At 37.0% G+C, this 13730-nt stretch overlaps 1 protein-coding gene across 1 annotated transcript in view; it reads right to left on the minus strand.

The window, feature by feature from the left end:
- Fsip2 (fibrous sheath interacting protein 2) overlaps nucleotides 1-4296 on the minus strand; it is a 77064-nt gene extending 72768 nt beyond the window's left edge. The window contains exons 1-2 of the mRNA XM_042688393.1: nucleotides 4198-4296; nucleotides 3831-3956 (exon numbers count right to left, since the gene is read on the minus strand). Coding sequence (XP_042544327.1) covers nucleotides 3831-3956; nucleotides 4198-4296 — 225 coding nt within the window. The remainder of the gene's footprint in view (nucleotides 1-3830; nucleotides 3957-4197) is intronic.
- Nucleotides 4297-13730: the final 9434 nt, after the last annotated feature.

Here is a 13730-nt window from a genome sequence, read left to right on the forward strand (position 1 = left end):
CAAAGCCAAAGGAAGGATTGTCCCTTTGAAGCCCTCACTCTTCCAGGTCAGTACACCATATTTAAAAGATAATGTGTACGTGTATACATATATATGTATATATATATATATAAAGAGATATGTTCATAGATATATACAACACTATGTATATATTACCATATTTATAATATATTTATATAATGTATTTATATTTTATATGTTAGCTTATTTATAAGATAAAATTTTAATTGTAATTGTTATACTTCATTGGAAAACAGCAATCTTTCAATATGGGTAAAAGTTGATGCCAATAGATGTTAAAATTTGGGGTTGAGTCTTGAGTTAATGAAACAAATTTAATGTCAATCAGAAGAAAAGTCAATGTTTGCATCATATAGTTTCAGAACATGAATAACGAGCTTTAGAGCATACTCACAAGAAATGAGCCCTTCCTCAATGAATAAAGACCAAACATCACCTCATATAACGATTAACCAAGAGAGGAAGGAAGAGACAATTGTGTTAATGTTTCTTTATTTTTTCCTTTATAGGAATTTTCAACTCATTGAGGAGTTAAAACATTACAAAACAAGTTCTTGGTTAATTGTTCAAAAGTAGCATGTGAATACCCGTTAAAGGGAAAAGTGGAAGATGGAAGCAAGTATGTAAGTTATTCTAGTGTTAATGTTGCATTTCTTCTGTTTTGAGTTTGCTTTGCAAAAGCAACACAAGTTTTAGCACATAGCAATGACAAATCAAGAACCAGGGGAAAAATAAGTAGGAATCTGTTTGGGAGGTGGAAAAATCACATAGAATTTTCCATTCCATGAAACACTTGTACCAGTTCCACCATCCCTATAGTCATAAGCTTATGATTTCTGTGTTTAATTTGTCTTTGGATATAACCAGAGTCTAATGCATGGATACTCAAGAGACTGATTACATGGAACCCTACAAACATAGGTAGATTGCTTTGTGTAGTGGCAAAGCGAATAGACAGGGGGTACATGATAGTGTAGTTACACTTTATATTTAAAACTGTTCCAGCGGCTCATGCCTGTGATCCTAGCTACTCAGAAGGGTGAGATCTGAGGATGGCAGTTTGAAGCCAGCCAGGGCAAGTCCATGAGACTCTTTTCTCCAATTGAAAATCCAAATGCCAGAAGTGGAGATGGAGCTATGGTTCAAGTGGTAGAGCACTAGCTTTGAGCACAAGTTTCTTTGTTGTTTCTGACCTCAACACTGAACACCAATCCTTTCCAATTCGGCTCATCAGAAAACTGATTAATAAATACTTCTCTGAGGAAACAAGTGAAGGAAATCTATAGCATAAAATCTTGAACTCAGTGTGACAAGATTAGATGTCCACTTATATTCCTGAAAGGAGAGAATCAATAATAGTAAGTCAAGGAAGGGATTGATTCTGTTTCACTTGGATGGTGACATTTTGTCAACTTTTGTTTTTATGTTTACTTTTATCTATGATAGGTATGTTTCTTAAGTTGAAGCCTGATTTGTGAAGAGTAAGTATGTTGAACAAATTCAGGATAACCCTTCCATTAGCAATTTATATTACTGGTTTTTCTTAAAATATATAAATGATTAGAAATATTGATTGATTTGACATCAGACTGAGAGAAAAAATAATCTCACAAAGTCAGCCTTAAGTCTGTTGACTGATTATAGTTAAATATATTTTGGAAGTATGTAATAATATACCATTATTTGAACATTAACAGACAAATCGATTTTTACGGAAAAAGTTTTCTCACTAAGACAGGCTTTAGGACTAGTAAGTAATTATAGTTAAATGTATTTTGGAAGTATATAATAGACCATTATTTGAAAAGTAATAGAAAAATTGATTTTTACAGAAACAAAAACGGCAATACTGTGAGCATAGTTCAAGAAACTGCCAAAAATACAGCTTACAATAAATAGATTTGTGTCACTATATCAGTAGTATGTCATGCACATTTTGGCAAACTTAGTTTGTATACATGTGACTCAAATTTTGTGAGGTCAGTTTATTTTTAAACTGAAAAAGAAAAAGGGGACTGATAAATAATTCAAGCAATAAAGCCAATTCTAGTATTCTCCTATCGCCTTTGTCTTCTATCAGATCAAAGCACCATATTCAAAAGATAAAGGAATAATACCATTATATTTCAATCATTGGAAAAAGAATAGAAAAAATTACTATGATTTAAAGTAATTGCTTCTTAGAGCTATTATTTATACATGTTTCTAGAATATATGAAATTTAAATATGTATATAAATTATGCAATGTTCAAATCAAAGTAGACTTGTATTTTCTCAATAAGTACCATTCATTACAGTGGTAACATTCAAGTTTCATTATTATATTCACTCCACAGTGCAATGAAACACCAGAGCTTTAAAAAATCCTATCTAACTGTAACTTAATAATTATTAAGAGGGAAAATAGAGGGAGGGAGGAATAGAGAGAGATTAAAAAGAATGCATTTGACATATTTTTAATTAGCATGTAGAATAGCCTGGGTTTTTTTTTTATTAATGTGAAATATATTTTCCAAGTGTTATAGACTGAATACTCCTCATTCCACTTTCACTATGTATTACTTTCTTAATTTCCAATGACATCAGATGCTGAAGCTTTGGGGGGGGGGTAATTAAGTCTTGAAGGTCATGCTTTACAAATGAGACAAATGACCTTGTAAAAACACCACAGAGAGCTCACTAGTTCTCTTTCTGCCACAAGAGAATCATAATCAGAACCCAACCTTGTCGTATTTTGATATCAGACCTCTGGCTCCCAGAACTGTGATATGTAAATTTCTTAGCTTTATGATATGTAGTCTACATTGCTCTGTTATAGGAGCCCCAAGTGACTAAGATACCTGACCAGTGTCACATATCAAGGAACCCTACTTATTTCCAATGACATCATAGACAGTGAAAGAGTAGAGTTAGAGATAGAAGATCAATGTTGAAAACTATTTTTTTTTTAAGATGAAAGGGTTTAAGGGGAAAAAACATGGTAATCTGCAATGTATTTGTTAGGGAAGAACATTCAAGGCAAGAATACGTGACCTCTGAGCAAAGAGAGAGTAGTTGGGATCAGTGATAGTTTACAAAGACCCTTGATGCATGATTCAGTCACTGGGAGAAGAAGGAGTTCTCCAGGTTTGAGGATAAAGTACATAAAAACACAGAAGTATTTTCATGGTGAGGAGAGGTGGGTATTGAAGATAGGAATCTGAAGAAGATGAGTCTCTTTTAGGAACAAAGACTGGGCTAATGCTGAGGTCTTCTAGAAACAGAGGTTGGAGTTTTCATCTAATAAAGTGAGTTGCCAGAAAAATGGCAAATTGACCTTTCCTCACTTTGCGTGAAAAAAGACATACCCCATAAACCACAGAGAAATGTTTTATAGAGAATTTAGTCCCTGTTACTGTTGGTTAAAATGCAAAGACTAATGAAAGGCCAGCCAACATTGACAATTTTTCACCTTTCAATCAACCTTATTTCTATGTGAATTAAAAATCACTACATAGACATGAAGTTTTATTATTTTAAAAAGTCTACATGCTTTCATATAAACTTCTCTTTGAGTACCTAAATTTTCTGGCTCAAGATTTAGTCTAAACCCTAGTGAAGTTGCTTAATCTGCATTCTAAATAATATATTTAGTATGACCTGGTTTGGTTGTTTTTGTTATTATTGTTATTATTATTTTCATTACTTTGTTGTTGTTGTGAATGTTGGATTCCTGTAATGTCCTTTAGATACTAACGTCTCTGAATTTAGAGCAAGTAGAAAAGGGTAACGAAAACTACTGTTAAACAATTTTAAAACATATTTTTACCTTTTCACTTATATTCGTAGTAAAATATATTGAATCACTTCCTGGGATCACAGGTAGCTTGACCCCAAGGGGCAGATCCAGTAGCTGAGCTGCTCCCACCCCGGGAAACTGGGTTTTGTGGGCTCCCTGTCAGATATAATTGGTGATTTTTGTCTTTTAGGTAATGTTCATTTAGTTTAGGCTAATCTCCTCCCGTTCTCCACCCTCTCCAACCAAAGAAACCCAAGAATCATTCAGAGTTTTGAAGGGCCCGCTCTACAGGACACCCCTAGATCCACCCACTCCCTAGCTGGACGGTTAGAACCACGCGACCCACGTCTCCACCAGACCCCATCGAGAACATCGACGCCAGGCTATGACCACTCACGTCTCCACACTGCTGACTGTCCGTGGCCACGTTGCTGGTGGCTGTTTTGTTGGCTGCGATATTGGCAGCCTTGGAGCAGGAGCTGAGGTACAGTTCCATGGCTGGCTTGTGTCCTGAGCCTCACCGCCAATCTGCCCTGACCCTTCCCTAGACTCCCTTCCCCGTCCTTTCTCTGTCCCGACCGGACCAGTACTGGCCAGTGGACCCACTGTCCCCGAGGCCTCACCCCCGCGTTCCTACCGGAAACGTTGGAGGCCATGGGGCCAGGGGGCGGGGTCGTGTTCTCCATCCAGGGCCTTTGGAACTTGGGGACCTGATTCCCTCTGGGCTGACTGGGGAAAATTAGCCCTAGAGGTATAATCGAAGAGATTCACAGTCCAAACTTGTTTGCTTTCTGAAACTATCTTCCATCAGACAATCCCAATTCCAATGCACATAAGCTTTACTGGTGAGAACTGGCTAATATCTGAGAACAGGGATCCGGGAAGGAGCTAAGACATCCATTTTCGGATAGAGGCTTGCTTTCCTGTTCTATAGACATTGTGACCACCCCATATCCACCCCATATCGTTCCTCCTCTGGTCTCTCACAGCTTCTGCCTGTTCCTTCCTCAGTTCCTTTTAGCTGTCTTCATCTCTCTTGCTGTGTGTGTGTGTGTGTGTGTGTGTGTGTGTGTGTGTGTGTGTGTGTGTTTCTACTTTATTATTTCCCTGAATCCTCATCTCAACCATCCACTCAAAATCTGAAATTCCCAGTTCTTTTCTCTAGTGATTAAATGAAATGCTGCAAGATTGGCAGTGTGCTGAACACGGACTTTTGAACAACCGAATCGCCTGGAATTGAAGGGCAAGAGACTGTACTGGCTCTACCAGGAGTTGGGATTTAGCCTCATGGGTTCTTTCTCTCTCAGTTGTTTACTGTTATTTCTGTGTCCTTTAGAAATAATACTTGCCATTTATTAAAATTTTACTAATGTCAGATATTGTGACCAACATCTTTTTAAACAACTATTTCAGTAGTTATTTATATTGCCAAATGAAAACATTTCAAAGATTTAGGAAAATGGTAATCACTGTTAAACATTGACTCCATTTTTGTGTTAAGGATTCTTCTTTTGTGGCTTTCGTTCTCCTTTTTCTCAACTTGGCAATCAAACCTTTGTTAAACTTCTCCAGTAAAATCTTTTCTTTTTTCAACCAAGATAAGCCTTTTTTCATCTCTTCAACTCAAAACTCTGCCTCATGTACTCTACTACCAATTTCTCTACATATTTGTCATTTTTAATATAATGACATATAATAGATGTCTTTTTTTTTTTTTTTGGTCTGTCCTGGTTCCTGAACTCTGGGTCTAGGCACTGTCCCTCAGCTCTTAGGTTCAAGGCTAGTGCTCTACCTCTCAAGCTACAGCACCATCTCCAGCTTTTTCTGCTTATGTGGTGCTTCGGAATCCAAACTAGGGCCTCATGCATGAAAGGAAACCACTCTACCACTGAGCCACCTTCCTATCCCATATATATATATATATATATATATATATATATATATATATATATACACACACACACACATATATATGCATATATATGTATATATATACATATATATGCATATGTATGTATATATGTACATATATGTGTCATTTTTAAATTATAAGAAGGTACAAATTGTTGGCATTTGCCTATTATTCCTATTTGTGTGTGTGTGTGTGTGTGTGTGTGTGTGTGTGTGTGTGTGTGTGTGTGTGTTGAGGAGGAGGAGGAGAGAAAATAGGGAGAGGGAGAGGAAATAGGAGAGTGAGAGAATATGGTTGGTTGCAAAGTCTATCCAGTAGGCTGTAGATCTAAGGAAGGATTGTAGTTTGAGCTCACAGAATTGCATTGCTCCCTGTTTGTTCTAGTTAAAACCTGAGATAATATGTGAGTGACTCATATTATGGGGGGCAATCTATTCGAAGTGTGATAATTTAAATACTAATCGATGCAATAACCAGCGGGGCCCTGATAATCAGCGTGGCCCTGTGGCCCAGCCAGCTAGAGGGGGCAGGAATCTAGAGGTAAGCCTCACCACTCCAAGGACCAGGCCACCGGAGGGGGCGGGGCATCGAGAGGCTAAGGCCACCTCCCCATGGGCGTGCTGCCTAAAGGGGCAGGGTGTGCTACTGGAGGGGATGGGGCCTTGAGCCCCACATGGATAGCTGAAGTGGTTGGACAATGGGCAGCTTGGGGAAGGAGCATGAATGGCAGTTGGAAACTGTTAGGCAGATGAATCATTAATGCTGTTGCAGTGGGGGAGGGGTGCAGTTCTGAGGCCTGCGAGTAGGGTAGAGAGCAGGGGAGCAGAGTGGAGAGTAGTCCCATTGCAATAGGGGAGTAGAGAGAGACAGAGAGGAGAGAGGGACAGCAGAAGGGGAAAGCCTGCCAGAGCAGAGTAGGACAGACCTGTGGAGAGCAGGACAAGCCTCCTCGAAAAGCCATTGGGGACCTCCTCTGCGAGGTCATTTGGGGTCTTCTCCGGGGGATCATTTGGGATCTCCCCAGAAGGGCATTTGGACCTCCTGCAGAGGTCATTTGGGGCCTCCTTGAGGGGCCATTTGGGACCTTCCTCTAGAGAGGCCTGTGCAGAGGCACATCCCAGAGCAGAGCAGGGCAGGGCAGGCCTGTGGAGAGTGGACTGGCTTGCAGAGAAGGAGGAAGGGAAAATCCTTCCCCTTTGGGGCTTTGAAGCTTCGGAGGTCTGAGGTTTGGGGGTTTGTAGACTGACTAATTGGTGGTTTGCAGACCAACTAATGAAGGTTGGGGCTGCCTGTTGGAGGCTTGGAGGTTTGGTGGTCGAGGCTGTCCTTGGTTCTGGGTGTCTAGCCTAGGACAAGGTAGTCGCAGGCAACCTTTCTGGTGTAAATAGTGTAAATAAATTTGCTTGTTATCTTTAACTGTGCCTCAATGGATTTTCTTGCTCTTTAGAGATCATAGTTATCTAACAAATATCCTTAGACAAACCTCCAGAACAGCATCATGGCCCAGACAATTTGATTTACAGAATTAACCATTCATCTCTTTTCATTAGAAGCTAGAAAACAGTTTAGAAGACGCATTTCAACTTAAGTCATACTCTTCAAAGTGATGAATTTAGTATTACATGAATTCATTCTGGACACTGGCTTTTCTGATTCCAGTTATTATTAGTCATTAATTATATTTAGTATTTGAGTATTTAAGGATTCATTCAATTGTTTTATTTCCATCTAGTCTGATATATAATTTGGATAAGATAGGAGAACTCTTTTTCTTTGTTTTATTTTTGAGTTACACTACTTGTGAATGAACCCAGGATCTGACATGTGCTGGGCAAGTACTCTACCACTGCTCTACATCTCTGCTAGTTCTTTATAATGTCCCTTTTAAGTTGCTAGAATACCTAACAAGTGGCATGACCTACAGTAACAACAGCACTTATTTATATTTGGTATACTGACAGTCATACCAATTATATCTCTTAAGTCACATTTTCATTAGAAATTCAGAAGTTTTATCAAGAATTATTTCCTTTGGCTGGGCACCAGTGGCTCACACCTGTGAATCCTACCTACTCAGAAGGCTCTTTATTATTACATTGCAGTAATAATAATTCACTCAACAGTTACAAGTATAATTTGTACTTACAGAACTTACTGGATCCAATAGATTTTCAGAACTGAACTAATCACCCAAAAGAAGACAAATTTTGAAAGGTTTTCAGGACTCTAGAATGGTTCAATCATGGTTCTGATGTTAAAAGTAAACAATGCTTAAGAAATAAATGGTATGTAATGTATTGGATTTGTTTTAGCTAAGATACTGTTGGTGTTTGGGAGTGCTCTCCACTGTCAGGAGGCAGCGCTAGTTCTTTGAACCATCTGGCTTCCTCCCTGGGAGAACAGCAGGAATTGTAAGTTAGCTGTAGGCTGGAAATGCAGCCCGTAGCTGCCCTTGTCCCATGTGTGCAGTGCTCTGGTGTCCATCCCAAGCCTGCAAAGCGGCCATCAAAGCATAGCTCAGCACCCATCCTTGAAAACACCGTGAATGATCAGGATCTCATTGAGGATCTATAACCCTCAATTCTTGGTTTTGGTCTTTGTGCCAGTCCTGGTACATGAACTCAGGGCCTGGGCCCTGTCCTTGAGGTTCTTTTGCATGGGGCTAGCACTCTACCTCTTGAGCCACAGTGCCACTTCTGTGGGGTTTTTTTTGTTTGTTTGTTTTTGAGTGGTTTATTGGCGATAGGAGTCTTACAGACTTTCCTGCTAGGGCTGGTTTTGAATCATACCCTCTAATCTCGGCTTCCTGAGTAGTTAGGATTTCAGGTGTGAGCCATTGGTACCTGGCTATAACTCTTTTAATCTGAGTAAATGCCATGAATTTCTAAAATCAGCCATAAATGTATGACTTTACTTAAGTGTCACTATCCCCCAATACTGTGAAATTTGTGAAATTTATGTAATTCATCTCAATTAAAAATTATTAAAAAAGAAATAAATGGTATGAAAGAGAGATACACAACTCCACAAGAATCAAATTGAGATGTAGGATACACTGTAGCTGGAGTGAAATACAAAATAATTAGTAGGACATGAATATGTTTCCATTTTAAGCATGAAATTTAAAGGAGATCATAAGTGGATACAAACCTCTTGGTGGAAGAGGCATTCAGGATGCATAGTATAGTAGAAACAGCACTTATTCAGGAAGAAGACCACCCAGGCTAATATGTTTTATATTTCATCTTTTAAACTCAGGTTCTTCCTGTGCAAAATTATCATAATGATAACCCTTATCTCATTTAGTTATCGAATGAATCCACCTAGAACACCTAACAAATGCCATGACTTATTTAGATATTCAATCATAGTTTTGTTATTAGCATCATTTTGCTGGAGTTAGAGTCACTTGAGACAATGAATAAATTTAAATTTTTATGATATTTGATGGGTTTCTTTTCCTTGTACTTATTGGTGAACTGTACACCCACAGTCTGCCACTATAATTATATATTAGATATATTTTGGGGAAATGAATTTGAAAAATAGAAAATGTTACATTGAAAAAGCAATATTTTGCTTTATTAATGAATTATCTTTAATTCATTATTAAATATCAAAATATTTCAAAATATTTTCAAAAATGTCAACCTCACTTATGCTTAAGCAATATAAAAATTACTATAGTGATTTTATTTATCATTGTAACTAATTTACAGGAATGTGAGCAATTTTTAGTTTATAGTTGAGGGTCAAGTAGATAGTCTCTGAAATGACTCCTAATGTTCTTGACTTCTGTTATTCATACTCTCATGTAATAAGTGAGTGGGCTTCTAGCTAACAGATATGAAAGAACTTATGGGGTGTCACTTCCAATAGCTCCCTTTTTCTCATTCTCATGTTCATTTGTTCTAAATGAAGCTGGTATAAATTGTGAGCTAAAGGTAGACAGACTCTTGTGACAGGAAACATAGGCAAGCTTTTGGCCTCCCAGGAAAGAACTGAGGTCTTCAGTTCAACAGCCTTGGAGCAACTGAATCCTACCCCAAATGACACCAAGTAATTCTTTACAACGTAATTGACTTCCATGAGAAACACTTTCTACAGATGATTTGAGTATATGTGTGTTTTCATCTAAACTTACTTATGGCAAATGTGTGCCGAACCTAACTTTTTTAAAATTTATTTTTCAGGTAGGATTTAACATTTTCCCAGTACTGGCAGTAGAACACAATCTTCCTATCTACGAGTTCCTGTTTAGCTGGGATTACAAGCATATACTACCACTTCTGGCTTATTCTTAATATTCTGCTAGTTTTTGCCCAGGTGTTCTGGAACTGTGATTCTCTCCAGCTTAACTTGATAAAGAGCTGAGCTTACAGGTTTAAGAAATTCTGCCTGGCTTCATAGTTTTTTTTTAAAATTAATATAAAAGAGAAAAAAACAACATTTAGTAGCTGTTGAGAATATCACTTTACACAAATTTACCTTAGTTACTATTCTGTCATTTGTATACTCTTCTTATTTAGTGCATATGTTATACAGCATATTATGACTTTTTTTTGGTTGGTCGTGGGACCTGAACTCTGAGCCTGGGCGCTGTCCCTCAGCTCTTCAGCTCAAGGCTAGCGCTCTTATCACTTGAGCCACAGCACCACCTGCGGATTTTTCTGCTTATGTGGTGCTGAGGAATCCAATCCAGAGCCTTATGCATGCAAGGCAAGCACTCTACCACTGAGCCCCTTCCCAACCCAGTATATTATGATTTCATGAAAGAAAACAAGGTTGTGAACTTTGAGTATATTTTCATAAAATTCTTGGAAGTATCAGAATAGAAGTTGCTATATAATATCACTTAATTGAACACTTTTATTCAACAAGCAAAAATGTACAAAATCCTAAAAAGTTTTAAGGGTTTGAAGTTATAACTCAGGTCTTCTGTCAATTTTCCATCAATTCATAGATCCTTAGTAACATATAGCTCACTGTCCAAGCACATAACTTTAGTTCTATTCCACTTAATATATAAACTGGTACTGAGGCACTTTTCTTGTTTACATAAACACATATGTACTTTTGCCACAAAGATATGAGTGTTCTCACTTTACAAAGAATAAATATTCATTTATATACTTGTAAATAAAGAGCCTCTAATTTTAGTTACCTTTTTTTACTTTTCTAATCTTCATACTATTGAATTAAAAGGACATTTACTTTTTGTTAACATGGAATAATTGTCATTTATTCATGTAGTTGTGTTATAAATACTCTCATGTAAGTGCTCAGAACAAGTGCCTATTAAAATATTACTAAGTCCTTATCATCTTCCAGCAGCTGGTTGTTTATGTTAACATTGAGGGACCAGAGTGCTATTTCAGGAGGTTGCTTATCAGTTATAGTTCTTAGTTGTTAATTTTTTATTTACCTAATTACCAAACAGTCTAAGAAAAACTTTATCTTTTGTTCAGATTCAAAGTTAATGAAGATGAGACAAAAAAAACCTTTGGAGACATTCCTCAGGAAACCAATTCAACTAAACCAAACAAGTTCTCATCCACTGGTCTCTCTCCTTCCTAAAGCTTTTCTATCTGTTTTTTACCTTATCTGAGATCAGGAGCTCATTCCTGTGGTATGAGCATTTGTGTGTATTAGTGTTCTACTAGTTCCAGTCTCTGTAGTTAAAAATCATACTTTTCTTTAGATATATTTTCTTTTTTTACATATACTTATTTTTTATTTTTTGTATGTTTTTATTGTAAAAATGCTGTACAGAGGGGTTACAGTTTCAGGAGCAAGGTAATGAGTACATTTCCTATTGAGCATTGTTGCCTCCTCCTTTGTTATATTTTCTTCATGCAGAAAACTTGTAGGTTTTGCTTCATAACATAATTAGAAATATTTCCTTTAGGGCAATAAATTAACTAATTTTCATACTGTGTATGTCATCCTCAAACTATTTTGTGCTACATCAAGTTTCTTTAGATGTCTGTTTCTCTATTTTTGTCTTATTCTCCAGCTTTAAAAAGAGCTTTATTCATTCATAAATCCTTCCTCTAACTTCCTTTGAGGTCTTTAATCAAACAGGAATAATGATGTGAACTATGAGTATTGACTTTTGGATAGGGTTTTATGATTTGACCCGAGCCCAGATTGGCCATAAATTCCAATCTCCTGCCTCAGCCTCCCCACCAACTAGTTTCTGTTTCGTAAAACTACTTTTGGTGCCATTTGACATCAGAAGAGATGAGAGGATGTGGGAAAGGCCTCATGAAAACAGAACAAACCATAGAATGATTCGATTATATTAAATGTAAAATAATTTTTCATCCTGGTACTAAGTTTACTATAAGTTGCAGTGTATTAAAATACAAGTGAAAAAATTTTAATGAATAATTATATCTTTTTCATTCAATCTGACACAAAGTAAGTGGCAAAAAAATATACACTTTCAAAATAACCACAGAAAGACTAAGGTTTGAGTTATTGTTTAATACTATATATACTCGTGTAGGCATGTAACCGAGATGTAATTTTACACAAGATGTAAAATTAACTTAATGTGAATATGAAAGAAAAGAGAATTGGCTTTAGAAATTGGTTTTAATCAACCTTTGAACAAAGCTCATAAAATATCATTGTACATAAAAATTTAAGACATATTTATTCTTGATTCCACATTACCTAGATGGAGAAAAACGTATCTCTTCAAATTATTTCTGAAGATGGAAATTACCTCATGTACTGTGCTTATTTTAAACACATTTTCTCTCCCATTCTGTCTCTCAAATTGACTAAAAATACCAAATTACTATGTAATTTTAAAATTCTGACCGTTATGTGAAGATGTATTTCTTCATTTTTAAAATTTTCATTTTATTGTAAAGACGCTGCACAGAGAAGTTATAGTTACATGAGTAAGATGATGAGTACATTTCTTGTCAGGCATTGTTACCCTTCCCTTGTTCTTGCACTATCCCCCCACTCAAATTTGTCAAGTTCGTTGCCGATATACTGTCCTGTGGGTATCATTGTTGCAGTGGGTCATCCTGTGTCCTTGTTTCACCCTTTTGTCACGCCCTTCTGCTCCCCAAATTAGACATATGTATCTACAAGATGCAGGGCACCAAAATCAAGTACAGTGGCAACAGGGGATATGCCATAGGCGGAAAAACATACAAGGAAACAAACAAAAAAATTCTTGGACCAGGCTGAAAGTTTCTTAATAGAGACCCAGATTTCTTCAGTTTTTTTTAAATTACTGTTGCTCAACTGACAGACTTTTTTGTTTTTATTTCTTAATCAATAATTTTATTTTTAATTGTATTTGTAGTTGATATACAGAAGGGTTACAGTTGTATGAATCAAGTACAATCAGTACAATTCTTTCTAAACCGTGTCTCCCCTGCCATTGCTCTCTCCCACTCTTTCCCTCCCTTCACCGCCCAGTTCATTTTCTATGTGGTGTCTAGTGATGGTCACTGTTGTATTTGTTGATCCTTGTTCCACCTTTTCTGTGACCTCCCTTCCCCTCCCAAACACAAACTAACAAGAAAAAAGGAAAAGAAAATTAAAACAGCAACATGGCAACTACAGAATGTCTCTTGTTTCCTTTTCTTGGAGAATATCATTTTGTATGGTCACCTGTCCATAGCTATTGAGACCAAGTCCATGAATCTTATCATAGGCTCCTTTGGTCTCTGTATGTTAATGACTAGGGTCTTATATCATTTATCATGTCTCAGTTTCATTTATTTTTGTCACTTAGTGTAGTTAATTGTAGATTTAGAGGCACATTCTAGTTGCTACAAATGAAGGAAACCATTCAGTAAGGCCAAGCATTTTGTAATGCCATTGAATACCTAGGATAAGCACAGGGAGGGCCAACTATTTGGGGGATAATTTCTAGGATAATACAATATGCTGCCAACTTACAACAATGCTGGTTTTCCCAATTTCTAGCTCTGAATGACATATTGTAAATTTCTTAAGTGGTGGAGATGAAAGAGGCTACTAGGATA

Source organism: Dipodomys spectabilis, unplaced genomic scaffold, assembly GCF_019054845.1.
Source record: "Dipodomys spectabilis isolate Male_0828 unplaced genomic scaffold, ASM1905484v1 ptg000115l, whole genome shotgun sequence".
Classification (NCBI taxonomy): Eukaryota; Metazoa; Chordata; class Mammalia; order Rodentia; family Heteromyidae; genus Dipodomys; species Dipodomys spectabilis.